At 36.4% G+C, this 24,070-nt stretch overlaps 1 protein-coding gene across 1 annotated transcript; it reads left to right on the plus strand.

Moving 5' to 3' along the window:
- The first annotated feature begins 1,760 nt into the window (after window positions 1-1,760).
- LOC121324670 (keratinocyte-associated transmembrane protein 2-like) lies at window positions 1,761-5,380 on the plus strand. Its single transcript, XM_041266780.1, has 3 exons — window positions 1,761-1,887; window positions 3,392-4,128; window positions 4,217-5,380. The coding sequence occupies exons 1-3, from the start codon at window positions 1,791-1,793 to the stop codon at window positions 4,346-4,348; spliced, it is 966 nt and encodes a 321-aa protein (XP_041122714.1). The 5' UTR covers window positions 1,761-1,790; the 3' UTR covers window positions 4,349-5,380.
- Window positions 5,381-24,070: the final 18,690 nt, after the last annotated feature.

The raw sequence follows: 24,070 nt of genomic DNA on the forward strand, positions 1-24,070 counted from the left end.
AGAATATATTGTCCAACTACCTGAGACGTTTGTAACCAATCAGAGGCAGCCAGGATTGAACAGCAGCATGCCTCAGCAGAATGCTGTCTTAACCCTCTGCAGATTCACCAAGTCCCCCATAGTTAACTGTTGGCTATGTGTTGTAATTTCAACAAATATTTTAATGGATCTCAAATCTGAATTTTCATAGGGCTTCTCACTCTGTCCTGGGGACCCCCTGTGGCTGCTGGGTTTCATTCCAACTGAGCTCTCAATTATTTAACTTGACCCTTAATTGAACTGATAATTTGCTGAATTATACCTTTTTACTTGTTTTCAGCTCTTGAACAGTTGCATATTTCAAGTTAGCTATAACATTGGATAAGTAACTTGAACTGCAACTGTTTAAGAGCTGAAAATAAGCAAACATGTCTAATTAAGCACATTATCAGTTCAATTAAGGGTCTAGTTAAGTAATTGAGAGCTTGGTTGGATTAAAAACCAGCAGCCACAGGAGGTCCCCAGGACTGAGTTTGAGAAGCCCTGAATCTAATGCATAACTTTATACACAGGTTACACATGTGACTGGTTACATATTACATAAGAAAGTTTACAAACAAGAGGAGGCCATTCAGCCCATCTTGCTTGTTTGGTTGTTAGTAGCTTATTGATCCCAGAATCTTATCAAGCTGCTTCTTGGAGGATCTTAGGGTGTCAGCTTCACAACATTACTGGGGAGTTGGTTCCAGACTCCCCTCAATTCTCTGGGTAAAAAAGTGCCTCCTATTTTCTGTTCTGAATTCCCCTTGATCTAATTTCCTTTTGTGACCCCTGGTCCTTGTTTCTTTTCTTCAGGTCAAAAAAGTCTCTTAGGTCGACATTGTCCTTTTAGAATTTTGAATGCCTGAATCAGATCGGTGAGTAGACTTCTTTGTTCAAGACTGAATAGATTCAATTATTTTAGCCTTTTTGCATGACATGCCTTTTAAACCTGGGATAACTGTGGTTGCTCTTCTTTGCACTCTTTCTATAGCAGGAATACCCTTTTTGTTGAGAGGTGACCAGAACTGAACACAAAATTCTTGATGCATGGTAAAGTTTTAACATTACTTCCCGTGATTTAAATTCAACACTTTTCACTATATATCCAAACATTTTGTTGGCCTTTTTTATAGCACATTGTCTATATGAAGACATTTCTGAGTCAACAAACTCATACATCTTTTTCATAGATTCCTTCTTCAATTTCAGTATCTCCCATATGGTATTTATAATGCACATTTTTATTGCCTGTGTGCAGTACCTTACACTTTTTATATATTTAATGTAATTTGCCATGTGTCCGCGGAGTTCTGAATGCTATCTAGATCATTTTGAATGACCATTGCTGCTGCAACAGTGTTTGCCACTCCTCCTATTTGTGTCGTCTGCAAATTTAACAAGTTTGCTTACTATACCAGAATCTAAGTTATTAATATTGATCAGGAAGAGCAGAGGATCGGACCTACTGATCCCTGTGATACACCACCGGTTACCTCGCTCCATTTTGAGGTTTCTCCTCTATTCGGTACTTTCTGTTTTCAACTTGTTAACCACTCCCTAATCCATGTGCATGCATTTCCTCGAATCCCTACTGCGCTCAATTAATAGTCAACAAAATACAGTATATTTGCGATCCCTTTGATGAAAAAACAATAGAAAAAAAGCCAAGAGGCGTAATCACACGTATACTTCAGTCCTGCGTCACTTGTTTCGTCGCTGGGTGAATCAGTGGATTTTAACCGCGCCCCCTCAGTTTAGCCGCTTGGAAGATGGCTGACTGCAGGAAAATGGAGTGTCGTTTGACTTGTCTCTCTCTGTTTTTGCTATTTACGTTGTTACTTCCTTCGAGCTGTTCATCGGTCTATAGTAAGTGCATTGATTAATTAGTTAGTTAGTTAATTAAGGGTTGAACAATTAAATCACACTAGGTCAAAGTAATACCGTGGAAAATGAACCACAAACTTGGGGGAGGGGATGTATTTTGATGCAGTTCGGTATAGGGAAGTTGAAAATAGGAAATTCCATTTATGTTCTTTTGTTAATTTGAATAACAGCGATGGTATTATATTATTACTATTCATACTTGTCAGACACGTTTGTTGGGTAAGTCAAACGAGTGCAGTAAATTTTAGTTTAAATGTAAATTTTCTGGTAAAAACAAAATTAACAGTTTTGTTTCGTCGTCTCTGTACAGTGCTGGAACTACCACAGTCCGTAGTAACAAACCCCACTCAACTGTGCCTTACACATGCTCGGCCACTCAGGAGGGGGGAGGCACTTACACAGTGAGTGGGGATCCCAGTAGTACAGGGGTTTAGGGTTGGCTGGGAGGGTGATGTACTAAACTGCAAGACGGGAAACAAAGTTTTTCCGAATCCGGACGGAAGGGGGTTGCGTCCCAAGTCCAATTCTTTGTCCCATGTTTATTCCAAATCATGGTGATAATTTCGTTTTAGACCACATAAAGATAATGCGTCAGCTTACTCTGTAGACAATGTTATGTAACTACAATGCAATTACATAGACGCGTTGTAGTTTTTCCATATGGATTGCGAAGGCGTGCTTTCTTGAAAAAATATATATATATATATATATATATATATATATATATATATATATATATATTTTTAGTGACCTGATTAACTTTGTTCGCGGGTTACCATCCATGAGCTATTTGGTTTGAACTTCATAATGTGGTTTACTTTTTTTTTTTTTTTTTTTTTTAAAGCACTCAAACTTGTAATTTTTTTTTCTTATTTTTTAGATTTAATATAGGTAATAATATGCTTTATGCTGTGATTGTTTTTACTATCACTTATATTCCACCTTTTTAAATGTTCTTCGTCACAGCATCGAAAACTAATCCACGAACAAGCAACAAAGGTCTTTTCAGAAGTAGCTAGAAATTAGTTTGTAGGCTGTACCTTTTCACATGTGAATGGCCCCGTTTAGAGCAAGAAGTCATGCACTGTGCTGCTCTGTAAGAGCCAGTCCTATTCATTTTCCAGCGTCTAGTATGTGTCCGCAGTATGAATCATTTCATTGATATAAACTGCTGACCTCGGGAGAATTTACCAGTAGGTGTATATATGAGCTAAGGTAATTACTTTTAGACCAGCATGTTAATGGTTCATTGAAATGGGGAACCTTTTTTTTTTTTCTGGGCTCGAATAAATAAGAATCTGCGCCTCCGTTATATTTATTCAGCAGTAAAAGTAAGTCGCATTTAAGATCTGTTATGTTTTAGTAGCTAGTTTTTTTTTTTTTTTTTTTATTCCAGGTTTTGTTACATTCTGAACAGATCGGGACACACTTTGGCACTGATATCTGTGTTTATAACAATTAAAACTTTTTTTTTTTTCTCTCACAGCATCAAATTCCACTCCTAGAAATGTGTTGGTAAAGGTAACTACCCCTGAAGTTGCAACTAAAAATGATCTGCCATTGAACAGTACAAGTAACATAGACAAAGAAAAGCTCTTAAATGCATCAGGTTTGACCAGTGAAACTCAAAGCATAAAACCTAAAGACACCAAGTCAGCAGCAAAAGCTGCAAATACAGAAGCAAAGATAACCACCACAACACCAGCACCACTACTAGTTACTTCTGTGGCAGCTCCTACAACAGCTAAGAGCACTACAGTTACCACTATAACAAGTAGGACTATCACCACCACCACTGCAACAACTGCCAAACCAAAACCCCAAAAAACCCCAGTTCTCCTCACCACTATCCTTGCTGCAACTGAAGTGAAGATTTTGAAGGAAGATGACTTACTGCCAACGCGGCCTGGTTACGAAGACAGATCTCCCACCACCATCATAGATATTGACCTTTATGATGACGATTATCCGGGTTTGCAGATGCCAGTTGACCGGGAGCAGTTGAATGACATAAATGCCAAGAGCGAGCTTATTGAAGACATGGACAAAGGCGATGACCTGCCTGACACCAAAGAAGAGGAGAGAGCAGAGAAGATTGCAGTCCACATCAAGGACACCTCCATTTACGCTTCAGAAGACGAAGACTCCCACTTTTTTTTCCACCTGGTGATCATTGCTTTCCTGGTTGCCATTGTGTACATTACTTACCATAACAAGAGAAAGGTAAGACTTAACAGAATGGTCTGGGGGGGTCACGATTTTCCTTGCATCCTCTGAAATGGTATGTGAAAAAGTGTTATTTCTTTTGCAGATTGTCCTTTTGGCTCAAAGTAGACGATGGAGAGATGGCTTCTGCTCAAGGAGCGTGGAATATCACAGGCTGGACCAGAATGTTCAAGATGCCATGCCATCACTCAAAATGACAAATGATTACATTTTCTGAACCAGCTGGACAAACTTGTAATGTTCTCTTTTAGTGTAAAAAAACTGCTTTAATTAAAGGTGCTGCTAATTTATTACATTGAACTTGACAGGAGCTGTCAAAAGCACCTGAGAGGTCTAATTTTAAATAGTACACATTGACGTTAAAGTTGACTACTTTTTAGTTCTTAAAACCTGAGCTCTCTATGTACCCCAGTTACTTCTAATGTGTAGCTTGCAGTATGGAATTCCTGTTTCTGTATAATATTGATTCTTTTTCATCAAAATAAATTGGAATAATGTGTATATCAAATGCTTTTTACAATTGAACTATGAATTAATTGGCTTCCAAATTTTACAACTAGAGTTGCAACGAGAACATTTTGCCAACACATCTGTATTCCTCTACATCTATGTGAGATTGTTAGATATTTCTAAATACTGTTTACCGATTTAACATAATCGAATAACAAATAAGTACTCCATTTTGCCTTATTAGTGAAGTGTTGTAAAAGCATTATGTAGTACACTTGGATTTGACTTTGTATGTTTATGTTCTATAAAATAAGAAAGCAATAGAGATCTAGTATAATTAAATGAAGGTGTAAAGGTAAAGCAGCAGAATAATACCTCTGTAGGTGTAGGGTGTGGGAAGCATATTTTGGACTTATTGGAATATATAAGAACAAAACTTTTTTTTTTCTAATTGGCCTTAGCAAACTAATTTAAAACAACATCAATTACTTCTTATATGTAGACAATTGTACATAATACAGATTTGCATCACGTTGTAGTGTAAGTTATACAAGTATTTCTACAAGTTGTAAATACAAATTAAAACAATATTTTCTAGTTAGTTAGCATGAGTATGAAACTTGTGGTGCATGGTACTGCAGTATAGATTTCAAAGCAGATTTAATGGGCAACCTTTTCAAAAGAAATGTTTAAATTGTTAAAACATTGACAAAAGCACAATTGTAAATGAGACTTTAAATGTGTTACAGTAAATCTTAAAGCTGTATTTTCTTTTCAAATAAATATAATCAATGCTTTATTACTTGTTCTTTCTCTTTGTGGCAAGTAAAGGTCATTGATGTGCAGATCAAGTCCAATGCACAGCAAACAAGGAAAACTAGGTAGTAGTTTTATTGGATGATGAAAATTCTTAAACCAAGTTGAACACAAAGCCCCACCACCTATGCGGATCCCTAGGCTACTAGTACAGTGGCTTGCGAAAGTATTGACCCCCCCCCTTGGCATTTTTCCTATTTTGTTTCCATACAACCTGGAATTAAAATTGATTTTTATTTGGATTTCATGTAATGGACATACACAAAATAGTCCAAATTGGTGAAGTGAAATGAAAAAAATAACTTGTTTAAAAAAATTCTGAAAAATAAATAACGGAAAAGTGGTGCGTGCATATGTATTCACCCCTTTTGCTATTAAGCCTCTAAATAAGATCTGGTGCAACCAATTACCTTCAGAAGTCACATAATTAAATAAGTCCACCTGTGTGCAATCTAAGTATCACATGATCTGTCACATGATCTTAGTATATATACACCTGTTCTGAAAGGCCCCAGAGCCTGCACCACCAAACAAGCGGCACCATGAAGACCAAGGAGCTCTCCAAACAGGTCAGGGTTGGGTTATAAAAAAATATCCGAAACTTCGAACCTCCCACGGAGCACCATTAAAGCCATTATTAAAAAATGGAAAGAATATGGCACCACAACAAACCTGGCAAGAGAGGGCCGCCCACCAAAACTCACGGACCAGGCAAGGGGGGCATTAATCAGAGAGGCAACAAAGAGACCAAAGATAACCCTGAAGGAGCTGCAAAGCTCCACAGCGGAGATTGGAGTATCTGTCCATAGGACCACTTTAAGCCATACACTCCACAGAGCTGGGCTTTACGGAAGAGTGGCCAGAAAAAAGCCATTGCTTAAAGAAAAAAATAAGCAAACACGTTTGGTGTTCGCCAAAAGGCATGTGGGAGACTCCCCAAACATATGGAAGAAGGTACTCTGGTCAGATGAGACTAAAATTGAGCTTTTTGGCCATCAAGGAAAACGCTATGTCTGGCGCAAACCCAACACCTCTCATCACCCCGAGAACACCATCCCCACAGTGAAGCATGGTGGTGGCAGCATCATGCTGTGGGGATGTTTTTCATCGGCAGGGACTGGGAAACTGGTCAGAATTGAAGGAATGATGGATGGCGCTAAATACAGGGAAATTCTTGAGGGAAACCTGTTTCAGTCTTCCAGAGATTTGAGACTGGGACGGAGGTTCACCTTCCAGCAGGACAATGACCCTAAGCATATTGCTAAAGCAACACTCAAGTGGTTTAAGGGGAAACATTTAAATGTCTTGGAATGGCCTAGTCAAAGCCCAGACCTCAATCCAATTGAGAATCTGTGGTATGACTTAAAGATTGCTGTACACCAGCGGAACCCATCCAACTTGAAGGAGCTGGAGCAGTTTTGCCTTGAAGAATGGGCAAAAATCCCTGTGGCTAGATGTGCCAAGCTTATAGATACATACCCCAAGAGACTTGCAGCTGTAATTGCTGCAAAAGGTGGCTCTACAAAGTATTGACTTTGGGGGGGGTGAATACTTATGCACGCTCAAGTTTTCTGTTTTTTTTGTCTTATTTCTTGTTTGTTTCACAATAAAAAATATTTTGCATCTTCAACGTGGTAGGCATGTTCTGTAAATCAAATGATACAAACCCCCCAAAAATCCATTTTAATTCCAGGTTGTAAGGCAACAAAATAGGAAAAATGCCAAGGGGGGTCAATACTTTCGCAAGCCACTGTATAAGCGGTTTAACAGACATTACATGTATTAGAACAAAATAGGTTTTTTTTCAGGATTGTTTGTGTGAAAATTGTAGACACTGATGGGTGACAAGTTTTCTCAACCCATTTTGCCTACCTGTACAGATATAACATGAAAGATACTATTTACTTCAATTGATAGATGTCAGTATTGATATTAAAATGCATACTCAGTAGTCTTATTGTGTTAATATTATTGTTCATGTATGATAATAAAGTAGATTAGGACAGTTCACCCAGGGTTTTGGAGACCAACTCATGAGTGACTTGATCGAATTGCACGGTTACCAGTACATGCAGACCATGCAAAACAAATACAATGAAGAGATGCTATATCTAAGCACCCATCTGCAGTTTTACATGGGACTGGAACAAGCCATCTGTTCTTTGTTTCAAATCTGTAAAGAATGAGAGAATAGATAAGAAGAGGAGGGTGGAGATGCAGCTCTCAGGATCCGTAATCTCTTTGCCATACTAGGACTGTCGAGTCCTCTTTGATCTTAAGAGCGGGTGCATGATTGTTTAATCAGAGCTGTATGTTTCATATAATAGAATATCAAATAGTACAAGAAGAAGTAGACTGAGGTGTACATTCAAACATCAGTCTAATGGAGACTTTTCCACTAGGCGGAACATGCAACCCAGATCTCTTGTCTGAAGAGGATGGGTGGGGGAAGTAATGAGAAGCCTAAACAATTAACTTAAGTAAATTTGCACTGCTTAATAATCGGCTGCTTATAAAATGTGCAGGAATACTAGGTCCCAGTCTGAAGTAGTGTGTTTAAATATATGCTGACTCAATAAATATATGTCAACTCAATAAAGGTGTTTATTCTTCAGCTCAACAAAAATAATGCAGGACCTTAAGGGTTAAATTATTACTGTACTTCAGCGAAATACATTGCTACTAGGTGCAAAAAAAAAAAAGGTTAATTCAGTTCACTCCAACTATTTACATGAGAAATGTACTGACAACTTGACATATACTTGTACAGTGTCATTGTCCAGTAATTATCATAAAACACTAATGATAATTAACGTAAACAAAGCATTAATTTATATATAAACAAGTTGCACTACCTTAACTGACACGTAGAGGGCAGTGAATGCTTACAAAGTAGTATAACAAAAGCTCTGGTATTGGAATACAGGCAATATGAATACAGGCAATAAAAGCAATGCATAGTATGTGCCAGTTTGCTTTTCGAGGAAAGCATCCAGTTTCTGAATACAAGCACTGAATATCATTTATTGTTACAAATACCAAAAACAAATTGGTGGGTTGTCAGCTAAAAATAATGGCAAACAACCTGAAATGGGATCCCTTTCTTGCATATGTGTATGTATAATGTATAGGCTGTGCTTTACATACATCCATAAACAGACTATTTAGAGTAAATCATATTGGCAGGATTATGCTTAATACACTCAGAGCAACTGTCTTCAAGCTCTTCAAATCTAGGCACTAGATTCAGTACAGTGATGCACATCAGGACTATGTCACGCTACATTCTGATGACTTGATCTAACTGTCTGTGGAATAGCGTAAAGAGAAAGGATGCTGTTAATTTGCACACTCCTCGGCTAAGCCAGCGCACAGAAGCCCTGGATCAGCTCTTGCTAGAGATCACTTCCTGCGGCTGAATACAACTGTAAGCATTGGCAGGGAGTGATATTTTTTTAATAATTCATCACAGTGCATGCAGATACAATTAACTGTAAGAACATCTTGTTATTTTTTTTAATACTAATTAGCTAATCCCTTGCCAACACTAGCAGCAGGCTATATTTCACCTAAATCGTTAATGTAGTTTTGAGGAGTGAGGCAATTAGCTGGAACAAGGAGCACTACTGATACCCTGAAGTTTTAACTAAAACCTTAATGAGACAGTTGGGATCTGGAGGGAGAGCGAGTGGTTTCTTCGGCTTTAAAATCCACATCTGCATTTTCATTTTTCTTAGGTTGACAGGCTTTATTACTTGTATAGCTGTATAGATTTCATTTTAAAAAAGTTGTGTTTTATTGTTAGTTTTGTGGACAAGGAAAGAACTGTAACTGAACAGCCTGCACAGTCACTGTGTTTGTGGCCAGGGTTCTGAAAAAGCTTCTTGGTTTCAGAATAAGCAAAAGTCTGCTTCAGAGCACTTCTTTATTGCTGGTATTTAAAGCAATCTCACTATGGGAACACAAGTTATCACTTCAATGTGCTGTATCTTTAGTTAAGTTTTGTTTTTTTCTGTTTTATCCCACATTCTGCTGTTCTGGATTCGGACGACGAGCCACACACAAGCCTGGCTCTTTTGCATAGTTGTGAAGAAGCTGGCTGGTGGTGTACTATATTGCTAATGCCTGCTATAGGTGCAATGTACAGCTTGTTAGGCGTGATTTCTTTTAAACACCTGGAAGGCCAGTCCCTCCGGGGATATGTCTCTGAGACAACACTTTAAATCTGCACAGCAATCTTGCAGTGTTCCCATGCTTTTCACTTGTTATACCTGCTTTTACCACATTTAGCATAGTTTACATTGGCTTGCCACAATTTTTTATATGCTTTACCATACCTCTCTGGGCTTTACAAACATTTCCTTTACCGTGCATTCAATATGTTTTATTGCACTTTGCTATGCTTTTACTACAACTTCAACTTCAAAAAAGCATATTTAATAATAACATATACACATAATAAGATAACTGTTTAATATGCCTATCTGTAGAATTGAAATAAATGCACCAGAAAAAATGTCAACATTTCCATTCTTACAATACACACGGCAAAAGGCTTCGGATATTCAGTATTCAGAGCACTCAGGCATTTAATGTATTTCCATATTCAGAAAAACACATTTTCTTCTGCCATCATGTTTGTGACCTTTCTAGCTATGCTAGATGGTTGACAGATGTTAATGTCTGAGTAAGCAGTTCTCTCAACATACCAATGGAATGGAGGCTGTCCGGTCATTACTCCCATTAATATGCTGTATTACAGGTGACAGCTTTTCAATCTTGATATATCTGTGGGACCTGCATGCCCATCATTATAAAAGTGTTCTTGTTAATGACTACCAGTAGGAGGAAAATAATCAAAATGGAAAATGACTTTCAGGGCAATAGAATCTAGCTGTGTATTACATACTGCTTTAATACCTTCTGGATGGGTATTAGACACTGTGTCACCATAAAACAAAACCTGGGATTGTACATTGACTTAGATTTTTATTTTTTTCTACACATTTTTCAATAAAATACTATATATAAACTATATAATGCCAATTTCTGTAGCACATCTGTTACAATGCTTTTAGCCACCCCTCTGTATTATTTTTTTTTTGAAAATCCAGCCTCACAAGTCAGAATTTGTTATATGAAGAACATTTTGTGTTGCTGGACAAGAAGTGTAATCTAGTTACATAAATTAAAGCAGTTTTTCTCATTTCAAAAAGGCTTGGACAGGAAGTATGGAACCTGCTGTACATGAATATACTGATACAAGCAACTGGCTCTGAATGGATTTTTAAGGCTGAGGCAATCAGGGAGTGTGGGTTGACAGTGTACTTGCACAAGCACTGTGACATACTGTTCATCCTTATTTCATATTTTATTCCAGGCTGTTTTCATGGCCTGCTTGTGAGTCCAGCATTGAAAGACACTCACAGAAAGGAAGTCATCTTTCACTGACCCAGACAGAGCCAGTCTAGACATTCACTGGGAACTGATGCACGCTCATCTGGGGCAGGTTCAGTGGTGACATAATTGACACAGAATTAATTCAAGGCGTCCCTTATGCTTTATTTATTTTTTGTTCCCGATTGCAATCTATACTGTATTTGTTTTATTTATTTATTCAACATGATTCTGATGTGTTTTCTACAGTTTTCCTTTGGGGACAGTTTGTATTTCCTCTCACACCATCATAAATGGGATAATAACATATAGCTCGCTATTTAAAACTAACCATTTTACAGCTTCTAAAGCTCCGACAGCATTCGATCGTAGCACACCCATCTCAGTGGGAAACCCCTAGGAGTGTTCACAGATTGAATTGTGTTTCGCCCAAAGCCATCCTGGATTCTTAAATTTGTGAAATTGCTTCTGAAATGTTGCTGAGCATGGAATCAACATCTCTCCCCCTAGACAGGGTTCTGGGTCTGTCCAAAGGGGGGTAGCTATACATCAGGCTGACCACACATAAAATGATCCAGTGTTTTCTTCTACTTCTGCAGTGATACCCAAACACAAAACCCAAAACAAAATGCATAAAACAGTGTGTGTTGAAATTGAACCAGCGGGAGGGGGTGGGGGTTCTTGATCCGCTTATTAGAACGAGAATCATCTCTCATTTCTAACTGCCTTACTTTCCACGGTTCAGATTTAAAACAATACTAAAATGAATCAATAAATAAATAAGCACAACGTTCCTGCTGCTTCTACAACACAGCAGCAATTATTATTATTATTTATTATTATTATTATTAATAATAATAATAATAATAATAATAATAATAATAATAATAATAATAATAATATAATAATAATTCCCTTACTTAATAATTACCATTACTGAATTTAAGAAAAAAGGATCTGCTGGGCTGGGAGTTCCTCTCATTGCGCATTAGTGATTCCTACTGGTCATGCGCCAGACAAGCTTAAATTTAGGCTAGCCAGACTGGGACTCCCCTTCAAGGTTCTGGAACTTGACAGCACTGGTGAAAGTAGGAGAATGGTTTGACAGCAGGAACACAGGCCCTTGACCTTCAGTCCTGATTGGTTAATGGTTTGCATAGCCACAACCGAAATGGCGATTTAAAATTGGGTAGAAAAACTGGAGTAAAATGACCACAAGACTAGTGTATAACCCCCCCCCCCCAACATGTTACACAGACAAATGACACTAACATTTTTTTCAAATAATACATGTAGAGTGCATATTAAGAGTGCATCTTAACAATGATTTCCAATACATCTGTTTGATTTAATTTCAGGAGTATTTGTGACAACTTAAAGTGTAATGCTACTTTTCCATATGCTCTCATTGAAGCTCAATATCTTTTTTTTTGGGCTCTGTCATGGGACAGCTCATGGAATACTAATGCTGGATTAAGACACAGGGAGCATTTTAAAGGACTTCGCAACGACTTGAATATCAAGTACAGCTCTAATGCTGCAGAGTGATTCGGGGGCACTGTGTGAAAGTGTGCAGGGAAGAGAAAGTGAAAGAAGAGAAAGTTTGGTTTGTTACATATTGAAAATGTAACAAATAACTCCTAAACATAGTCCAGTATACATGTTTTAACATGCATTGCATAAGAAATGATCTTATGGACTTTAGTTTAAAATGTGTAAATGCATTTTAAGACTTGACTAGGCCATTGGCTTTTTAAAGCTTGCTCTTATTTAATTTAGTTTTTTTTTTTTTTTTCTGATATCAAATGATAAATGATCACATGATTTCTCTTTACCCCCTTGCTTTTTAATGTAATAATTCAAGAAACAGCATTTTAATTTGGTTGATCACATGGCTGCACCTTCAAAAAGGCTGGAGTCAGCTTCACTTGTATAATACAAGATACCATGGGGGAATATATGTGAGAGATGAGGAGCACCCCCAGGCACCATGCTGGGTCCATTCCTTTTGAAGTGCTGCTAATCTCCCTGCTGCAGCTGATTGAATGCTTCAATACAATTCAGTGCTGCAGTCCTTGGGCCGCACTGTAGAAGAGGTGAGCATTTGTTTTATTGTTGGACTTCAGCAGTATTGAATGTTTTGTTTGTTTGGTATGGACATTCTGCTTTAATTAGTTTCTTCATGCACAAATGCAATAAATTAGTTTATCATCAAATTACAGTACAAGCTTTAACCTGGGTGCCAATAAACCAATCACATCTCAGAATTGTAACAGACAGCCCTTCTTAGTTTACACATTGACAATTTTTGTAATTCCCCTTGCCATACCATAAGGGTCTGTATAAGTCTATTTGTTTCAACTGCAATAATAACACATACTGTATCTTTGGTAAGAATCGCCATGTCAGTTTATGCTTGTACTGTTTAGAAGTACTAAAAGAAACATAATAAATGCAAGGATGGATGTTTCAATTTCTTCAGAATGCCTTCCGACTTCCAGTCGATGCGTTTGTCATTGAATTTATTGTCTTTATGTATTTCTAAATTTAGCACTGTTGCGTGTTTTGTGCTTATGGAGGAATGATTCTTGTACAGGCTTACTCTTAAAGTTCTCTCTTTGATACCATAATCTGAAAACCCTACATACAGAAGCTGCTCGAGTTTTCTACAGTAACAATTGGGATTAAAAAAAAATGTTATTAGGGGAAGTGCTAATGGAATAAATACAGGAAGACAACACCTATGGGGTGCCATGCCATCTTTTTTTCCAGATTTAGCTTAAGTCTTGTATTTTTTTCCAGATTTAATTTAAATCTTGTATTTTTTCCCCAGATGTATAAATGTTGTGAAAATAAATATATATTTTTTAAATGTGTACATTCAGATATAATCTATAAATCTATATATCTACTGGCAACCTAAATCTGGAGTTTGTATGCAAATGAGCTTCGCCGACTTTGTGCTTTCGCGTGATTTCATTGGGCGGAGCTCATTTGCTCCAGATTTAGCTGGCCAGTTAAATATTTAGCTAAATGTTAAATCTTGTTAAGCGATTTAAGATTTAGTTTAAAAAATTAGCTAAATGTTAAATCTTGTTAAGAGATTTAAGATTTAGTTTTATATTTAGCTAAATGTTAAATCTTGTTAAGAGATTTAAGATTTAGTTTTATATTTAGCTAAATGTTAAATCTTGTTAAGGATTTAAGACTTAGTTAAATACTTGTAACTAGATTTATAAATTATATCTGAATGTATACATTTAAACAATATTTATTATTTTCACAACATTTATAAATCTGGGAAAAAATACGAGATTTAAGCTAAATCTGGAAAAAAAAGATGTTAAAATATTACTTTTTTTTTTGTTTTACACATGGCACCCCATAAACATCTGCAGAGCTTTCTTTCTCTCTTTTTTAATTTGCTTTTCTCGGCATTTCTTTATTCTGCTGTTGACTTTATTAGTGATGCACACAGCAGAGCTGCCAGCATAACATTAGAAAGCTAACTGATTGCTGGTGGAAAGAGATGCGTTTTCCTCCCCCGCAAAGGAAAGGAATGTGCGTGAATATTTAAAGTCGCTAGTGCAACTTCTTTTAAAGAAATGGCCAGTGGGAATTCAACATTAAATGAGTTATTAGGCTATAAAATAAATACTAATAAGTAAAATGATCTGCTACAAATCAGTTCTGACAGGGGTTTAATCATAGCATTAACGCTTTTATGCTTATTACCCCTTCATGCATAATTCAAATGAAACTTGTTGTTTATTTCTATAGCAGCTACTGTATCATTATGCTCTTGGGCAGTGCGTCCGATTTATTTTCTGTGCACACCAATGTACAGTATAAGTAGCTAATTACATTTATATTCCAGATATTTCCCAGAATGTTCTGTTTATAATCTCTATGGTAATGAGTATACTGATGCTAGTCTGAAATACCTTTCAATGATCTCCTGGTATTAGTTTCCTGGGATATCACAGTAATTACCTTGGGAAATGCAGGTCACCAGGTAAATGAAAAGTGCAAGTGTTAAAGATAAAGTGAAAGATTTCTTGAGCACAGAGGAAGTGTAAATTACCTGGATAATGGGGAACCATTTCCTATCACAGGGAAAGTGCAAGTTACATGGATAATGGGAAATGGTACCGTAACAGGATGGAAGCTGGGCATGAACTGACGACCCCGCGCACCACAAGCAAGTGCCTTAACCACAATACAAAAGAGTCAGGCTCGTCTGCATTCATGGTTTTAGCTTTTAACCTCATCTCATTTCAGTGACTTGGGACAGGACACCGTCTGTAACGACAGTGAATCAGCCGATCGCTGAGGTTAAAGGGAGTAAGAGTGTAACAGGCAATGTTGTGTGATACACTGCTGGCTTGTGCTCAGCCTCTGCCCTGCTACATGACTCTAGCATAGGGAAAGAGCAGGTTACCCAGAAAATGGGAAACATAATGTTTTCCAGGACTTTAGAAATGTATCCCAGCATAAGGAGCATTTTTATCAATTTATTCTTCGGACTGGCATATAAGTTAGCAGCTGATGCTGATTTCTCTTCATTATTCTTACATTCTTAAGTTGTTTTTTCAGGTTAATACACCTGCAGTATCTTTTTCAAATTCTTACGAGCCTTGTATTAGTCTGGAAACCAGCTTCGACACCTCAGTGATTGGAAAGGGAGCAGGGAAATGCACAATGGAATAAACACCTTCTCCAACACCTGAAGCTCAGCTTGGAAATGTCAGCCCTGCATGGAGAAAAGTGTTAACGGAAAGAAATGTGTAATTGCTGCCAGTATATATATATATATATATATATATATATATATATATATATATATATATATATATATATATATATATATATATATATATATACTGTATCTGTTTGATATACACATGCAAGCTATTTAATTTGTTATTGAGTGTATGAAAACACAGATCTCAAGCAATGACAGACTAATGCTTAAGCTTTCTGCAGTTTCTGGCCCCTGCGATTTCCATGCTGTAGACTATCAAGTTTGTTGGGTGTATCACCAGATTGGTAACTGGAATTTGCCACTGGGATTCGGAATTGTATTCTTAACCGCAGAGAGCTACACAACCTGTATTTGCAAATATTAGACATTTTTCTCACATAGCTGGGTTTTAAATTGTTTTCGTATTTTTTTCAATTTATCCATCTAACACAACCAGTAGAGCCTTATCATAGAATCTGGGGGAAGAAATGAACAGGTTACTTTTCATTGCACTGTTGTTGACTAATGTTTATTTCAAGCCTAGGCTTGCTTGCTTGAATTTAAATGCAAATGAATATACAACTTGTACTGTATGGTTCTGAGTGAAGATAACTTGTTGTAAGGAACAAAATCTAACAAAGCTAAGATAAAATACTGTTTTGTACCAGTGCCCTTATTATTATACTTATTAGCACCATGTGGTGCTGTAGTTGGACAGGAATGGCCTAATTGGCTACTATGCTAAGTAAAATGGAATACATGAATTTTACACATATACAATAATATAGGGCAACCCAGTGCTTCAGGTTTTGTCTTCACTGAGTTGCCCATCTTGACTGGGGACTCACAGGAAGGGCTGCATTGTTTTCTATTGGGTTAGGGACCTTCAGCAACCCTTACTAGACAGGCACCTGATGAGTCTAGGCAGATAATTCCTGGATTCGTATCTTCTGTCACTTAGGCTTAGCAGGTGAAAGGAAGTAGATTGGTTCAATGATTGGAGCACAGGTTACTAGTTGATCTTGATCATCAGTCAATTTTACCATTTTAATTAGGGTAGAAATTGGATTGAAAAACATGGGTCAAATAAGATAGAAAGAAGGAAAATATTCCTCAAATCCTACTCTTTGTGCCTCTGCAAAGACTGTGAGATTTGCGAGCTGTATATGAGACAACAAGATAACAAGACATCAGCATAGATCAAGCTTTCAGCTGAGCCCCGGTTGTATAGGAACTGGAAGCACTCCTGGCACACAAGATAACCCTCAGCCACACACACCGCTTGGAGTAAATCTCCAGAGAAGGCCCACCAGGCCTGGTGATGTCAGGAGAGAAGGGCTCTGCTTGTCAGATGATAAGGGAATAGCCACATCTCATGTCTAAGATAGATTTTCACTAATGGATCTGATTAGAAGTGTATCCACACCTCTGAGCTATTGACCCAAAGGTTTGCTTTGAAGGTGCCAGTTTATTTTACCGCAGCGGAGGATCTGTTCCTGTGGAGCTGATCTGTCCTTAGCAATTAATATTTCCTGAATACTGACAGGTGCAGCTAGCTGGCTATGAAGCAGGGAATCACCTGTATGGCTTTTATTGGTTCAGTTGTCAGGAATCTTTAGTGATTCTGAATTGAAAATTGGATGTGAGATCCATTGATTATTCAATGTCTACAGAGCATAGCAGCCAAGTTTCCAAAAGACCACCAACATATTTGATGGGGAAAAAAAAGCTTTGGTTTCAAATAAGAAATATGAATGTTCCTAGATGCTGAAACACTCACCTTTTCATTCTTTCCCAGAAGGAAGATGCTTCCATGATGTTCCTCGATTAAATATGAAATGTAAATGCATATTTTACAAGGCCTAGAAACGACAGTGAAGGCAGATAATAAACATCACTGGGGTGGGGACATTAACTTCTTAGCATTGCTTTGAGTTAATCTGTCTTCTGTTAACCTTTGTAATAGCTTAAATCTTCAAAGTAAATACTTATAGTAGGATTGTGGTAGGCTGGCGAGTGGATAGAGACCCAGAGACAGACTGCAGTTCAAAAAAATATACTTTTATTATAAATAGATACAAAAATAAAAAGGCACAAGGGCCAAAACAAAGGGATTGAAACACAAAAAGAAAGACAAAAAGCAAAATGTACAAAATAAAGGTTTCCAGGCTGGGCAATGCCTTCACTGGATTTAGAAAAAGGGCAGAGCTTTGTTCTGCCAAGGATATATATATATATATATTATATAATATCTTATATATATTATATATATAGAAAATATATATATATATATATTTGATATATCATACTTTATATATATTTAATATATATATTTTTATATTATGCCAAATATATGATATAATATATCTATAATATTAAATACTATACTATTTTATTTATTTGTGGGTGCTTGATAGAACAACCTTTACTGTAAAACTATTAAAGTTTGAAAGCAGACCTATACACAGTCCTGCGAAGTGTAAAAATCCTTCTGGGATATTGCTACATAATACAGCAGTGGCAACGGAGAAAAGTTTCACTACAATCTTCATCTGTATTCATAGTATTCTTTAAAGATTTAAACTGAAGAATAACATCAGATGAGTAAGTGCTGCTTTTATCACTATAAAAAAGGATATATGGAGACTATAAACCAAAAGGAAACATTTTCGTGTTATAAATTTGTGAATATACAGTGTCAGTAGATACATAGGCATTGACTATTAATCAGTCACAGATGAATGCAATCTTCCTGCAGTGTGATAGTTAATGATTAATAGTACATATGATACTGAGCTAACTGATCAGCTCTTTATAGACAGTATTTTGACACTTTTAAAGACTAAGATTTGCAACGGTCCATCCCTTCTTTTCCACATCTATTATCTTTTAACCTTACTGCTCAGAAGAATTCAAATGTCCTGATGCATAAAATGTGTGGAAATTTAATGCATTTTTTTGTTTTTGTATTCATCTTGTAATCTGAGCTCTTAAATCATTTTAATTGGGTTAGGCTTCAATCTGCCTGTTAAGCGACAGGAAAAATAATCACATGTAAATTTATTTTCTTTACAAACTACCTTCTCTAAAGTGTGAAAATGCATGAAGAAATATTCTTATATTAAAGTAAGATTGAATATTCATAGTGCAAATTTACATAGCCTGCAGATGGCTGCACAGATGCTTGTTAAAACAAGTGACAATTTAAGAAATTGCTTAAAGAAAAGAAAGCAAGAAAGAGAAGTAATATTGCAGTCCGGGAACCAACTTATTATTTCCAGCTCATATTCGAGATTGGGACAAAGGACCAAGAGACAGAGTAAAAATCTTTATGACGATTAAATTTGTGCTGTGGACTGGGCTTTGTTTTAATACCAGCAATTCCCAGGGTACAAGATTCAATGACTGAAAATAGGTGTCACAAGGTGTCATTCTCATTATATCTAAGACGCTTGAGTGTTCCTGTCTAAATTGCTACAAAAGAGACACTAATTCATTATAACTGACACATTTGGCTTAAACAGCTTAATCTGAATATGCTCAACATTCTTGCATGCTATTTTAGAGGCATCTGAAGCAAACATTAGCCCAGAATACAGATCAATTGAATTTTATTGATTGATCTGTGCGATTTGTGAAACATCCCTTTAGCACATAGTTGTGAAAAACTAATGGGGGAAAAAAAATAGGTGAGAAGTTTCTTGTAAAGGTCATTTATACGCTCAATCAAAACAAATATAAACTGCTATTAGTCAAATAAAAAACTGTTTGCTGAATGAAGTAGACATTGCAAAGTCTTGTTTTCACCCTGGGAACGATAAAGTGATCTGGTTAACACACCTAAGGGAATGTGATACAGTGAGATTAGCAATTAGCTAAATGGACTGATAGAACGTACAGTGCAACTTTCTTAATTAAAACAAGTAGTTTAAATTTGCAATGTAATGTGGCTGCATTAGTTCCATCATTTTTATGGCTTCCAGGGGGCCGATACACCAAGATATTCTAACAGCAGGATCTTGCTGGAGAAATTCACAGAGCCATTTACTCCAAAGTGACAAGAACAGTCAGTGTCCAGACACGCTAGATATTTGTAATAGTAAATAGTTGTTATTCTGGGTTAATGGCACTTGAAACTGTGCCACTGTGCCTATTAAATATAGCAGTTATGCTTATATACAGTGTAGAATGTAGCAACTATGTTTGTGATATAAAATTATTAGCATTTCTCACTTTGAATTGGCTTATTCTGAGTGCTTAAGTAAATCTAAATAATTCATGACAGAATTGTATCTTTTTCCTAATCACTCTTCAACACAGACAGTGTAATAAACGAGAGGCCTTTTGTCACTGAATGCCCCTGGATTGCTGTGCTTGTTCATCACAGAACAATACACTTCAGATTTTCATCTTACTGTGGAAAACTATTCTCTGTTCGCTCAAGCATTATTACCCACTGTCTGGCGCTTTTGCAACCCTCACAGAAGGAGTTTTCCTCTAGAATCTCAATATTTGCAGAGTAAAAAAACAAACCAAAAAAAAAAAAAAAAAAAAAAAAAAGTATCTGGTGGATTAAAATAAGTTTGATATTGTTAAAGGAAACAGCTGTAGTCAGTTTTCTAAGAATCGCTTACTTTATATCTTTATTCCTGTATAACCAATTTAATTCAGCATGTTCTGTACTTTTATTTAAATATCTGTGTGGCAGGCTGGCGAGTGGATAGAGGCCCAGAGACAGACTGCAGTTCAAAAAAAATAACTATTTTATTATAAATAAACAAAAATAAAGTGCACAAGGGCAAAATAACAGATACTCAAACACAAATAAAGCAAAAACAAAACTCACAAAAATAAAGTTTCCAGGCTGGGCAATGCCTTCACTGGATTTAGAAAATTCAAAAACCACAAAACAAACACCAACCTGCTTCCTCAGCTCCCTCTCTCCAAATGAGAAGCAGAGGCCTCCTTTTATATCAGGTGGCTGGGCGCTGATTGATCGTTAATCAACCTAATCAACTAATCAACCCCAGCCACCTGAACATAATAAACCCAGGCAGGTAGGGGAAGTTAACCCCATCCCTGCCAATTTCTAAAGAGCAGAGCTTTGCTCTGCCACAATCTGATACTCTCAATCCAGTAGCAAGGAACTTAAATACCATAATGCCCCAGTAGATGGCAGCCCTTTCACAGTCTTCAATCTTGAATTCCCCACATCTTAACCTTGTACTCATGCAAAACACTGAAGACAATGCCGTCTACCTCATTACATCTTCAACTAAACATCAATGTGTTATCCCTCTAGTATTAAACAAAGTAATTGAATTAAGCCCAACATGCACAAAGAGGTTGTAGTTTTCTGTATTGTTATTGTTGTGGGATATAAGGCACAGTCATTCTCATTCTCTCTTTTATTGACATTTTGTTTGTATTGCTTTTCATTTGTACCACAATACTGGATTAAATCTGACCCCCCCCCCCCTTTTTTCATTAAAGAAGGGTTAAAGGTTGTACATTCTAATTAATTTATTTCATTGATACACTTTATCTTGGAATACGTCTCCATGCTCTCATTAAGCTTTATATAGACGTACAGAGGGCTCTCACTGAACAGCTTATTCAGTGCAGCTTCTTTGTTTGTTTGCTTCTAAGGGTATTTAAGTTTGTAAAGTGCATTCCATGACAGTGTAAAGGATAATTGACAGACAATTGAAAAACAATATTACTGAAGTCAAAAATATGCTTATTGCCGTAATACAAGAATACTGTTTCTTTATAATTTTTTTTCTTTTTTTATTCTTATCTTAATTATTTTTATAATTTTTTCTTTTTTTTTAATCTTTTTCTTTTTTGTTGTCTTTTTTTATCACGTCTCTTATTTTTATTTGTTCTTATAATCCAATTTTAATTTTGATCTTTCTTTTAAAATCTTGTTTTTTTTTCTCTTCTTTTTTTTATTATTATCTTGTCCTTTTAATTGTTTCATATTAGGTATTTTTTTTAAATTATCTTATTTTTATTTTTTTTATTTTATCGCGGAACTATTTAAGAAAGCAGAGACAAATGTTCTGGTTCACAGCGGATGAAATCTGTGCCACAGAAAATGGCTGCAATCACTTTTGAATAACAGAACACGCCGCTATAATGTCATCCTTTAAGACCACTTCCACACTATATCTGTGTATGCGGCAATTGGACAGGTCGCAGAAACATTCCTTTGCACCTTGTTATCCCTGAGATTCTTTCAACCCCCCATACAACCAAGCAAAGCAGACCCAAAGACACCCTTACAAATGCACATAATTGGTCAAATTTGCCCTCTCATTCTGCAATTTATTGAGGCAGACACTACGTTCCAAAATTCCCCACCCAAGCTATGTGCTCAATATTTCTCCGTTGAAAGTACCATGCATTCCAAATATTCTAACAATATGAGTATGGACTATCACAGTTCCTCACAGTCCCAGCTTCTTTGTTCAATTTGTAACAGAAAATAACCTAATATAAAAGAATAATCAGTTCTAGCACAAAAACAATTACAAAATTCCTTACAATAGATTGAGTGTATTTGTTTTAACTCATTTTACCACATATATAGAGTGTGTGTGTGTGACTTCTTAAAATGTTTTTTTTTTTTACTTAGTTTAGATCCAGTCTCTTAAAAGCCATAAAGCACAGATGTGAATGTATTGAAAGCTCATTGAACCTTGAAACAGTATATAAGGGAATGAAGAAGGTAATTTAATGTCATGGACAGAAAGAAATCGTTCCTCATTTAGCTTTATTGATGAGTCTTGAGAGAACAGGAGAAGACGCTTAATTACTTTCCCCTTTTTAATAGACCAAATCTGTCTTATTCAAAAACAGGCCTTAATGACAGCTGACTGTTATTCATATTTGATAATGTGCAATAACGCTAACTCTATACCTAACCCTAACCCTTTTCTGATACAATTGTGTACTTATATACAGAATGCAAAAATATTGACATGTTAAGTACATTAAAACTATGCATAATTGTAATTATGTGTAAGTACACATGTAATTACTATGTAACTACTGTGTAAGTACACAGTAATTAAAAACACGTAATGTAAAGTGTTACCCAATTCTTTGGAGTGTAAAAAAATGTAAATTACTCACGTCAGTTAAAAAATGAATTTTGCACTAAATAAGAAACTTCTTAACAATCAATAACATAACCTTGCTCTTCTCCAAAAAGGGGGCATTTCCAATGCTTTGCCTTGAATGGTTTCTAATTAATGATTGATTGTTTTTATTAGGTTTTTAAAAATCGTGTGGAGAAAATATTGCATACAAGCCTTGGAAATATGCCTCTAAAATGATGTCCTCTCTCTCTCATTATTCTTTGCTCCAATTTACCAGCCCCAGATGAGCGACAAAGCAACAAAACAGTCGAATAAGAACGCTAATGGATCGCTAGTCAAGGTTTGATGTTTTGGAAAACATAAACAGAGCTGGCTCTTTATTTTTTCACCTTTTAAAACTCACAGCACGTACATTGTTTAAAGTTGATAAAGAGTGGCTTTAAATGTCCTGCAGATAAAGTTTGTAAAATTAGCATTTAATTGTTTCCTCCCATCTGTCAGTGCTACAGTAATGCAGATGTTAGCGGAGAGGCAAAAACAAGTGTGTGCCCATGGAAATGTCACCTCAGATATTTCACCTAGTTTTCAACATTCATTAAAAAGTGAAATCAACAGGGCTTCTCCCTCTACATATGGGCTGTGACCCTAATAAGGACAGATTGGTATCCTCACGTAGCTTTCCAATATGACGTTGACTCAGATAATAAAAAGCACAACTTTTGTTCATGTATCCCATAATTTAGTCCAATCTTTATTTTAAAAACCAATCCAAGCAATATGAAATTAGCTCCTATAAGGAACTTCTCATTGTTTTGCAGTTTTCCGACCGCCTTAGCATGGGCCTTGCACTTATCATTTCTGTTATAGATTATTGTGATTAATCTTCCTGTCTGGTTTCCTGTGGCTTCCTCTTGATTTAAAGCCTATTACATGGTGATGATCAATCTGGACATCCTGAAAAGCTTACAGTCAAGTCCTGTCTAGGACAATGACAGACAACGCAACAGGGCAGTAATGTCTTCAAAATACTGAATTCTGTTATTGCTTCCCATTACACTCCAAAAATAAACCACTGCACCTGATAGCTCACCCACCTGTCCTAGGTAGAAGACCCAGGTTTATCTTGACAAACAGGCCTCTGCTGTACATTGAATTATTACATATTTAATTGGCTTTAGCAACCTAAGCATTTCACAGTGCCATAGCATGTAAAGAATATCTAGCTTGCATATACAGAGCTTTATATTATACTACTCCTGAGATGAACATTTCTATAATTACATAGAGATTCCCAGAACATACACACACAACATTGTAGAAAATCTAGACGGACTTCCAGTGGATCCCTTTTTGTGCTTAATTTTTATTTGCTACACTTGCACAGTAAGCTATAAACAGATGCCTGTAAGCTATAAACAGGCTTTTA

The sequence above is a fragment of the Polyodon spathula genome, chromosome 12, assembly GCF_017654505.1.
Source record: "Polyodon spathula isolate WHYD16114869_AA chromosome 12, ASM1765450v1, whole genome shotgun sequence".
Classification (NCBI taxonomy): Eukaryota; Metazoa; Chordata; class Actinopteri; order Acipenseriformes; family Polyodontidae; genus Polyodon; species Polyodon spathula.

Excerpts from the sequence above, each read along its gene's own strand:
- LOC121324670 (XM_041266780.1), top strand. The coding sequence starts at position 1,791 with ATGGCTGACTGCAGGAAAATGGAGTGTCGTTTGACTTGTCTCTCTCTG. Across the intron at positions 1,888-3,391 it reads GAGCTGTTCATCGGTCTATA|CATCAAATTCCACTCCTAGA; the intron begins GTAAGTGCATTG and ends TTTCTCTCACAG. Across the intron at positions 4,129-4,216 it reads CTTACCATAACAAGAGAAAG|ATTGTCCTTTTGGCTCAAAG; the intron begins GTAAGACTTAAC and ends TTTCTTTTGCAG.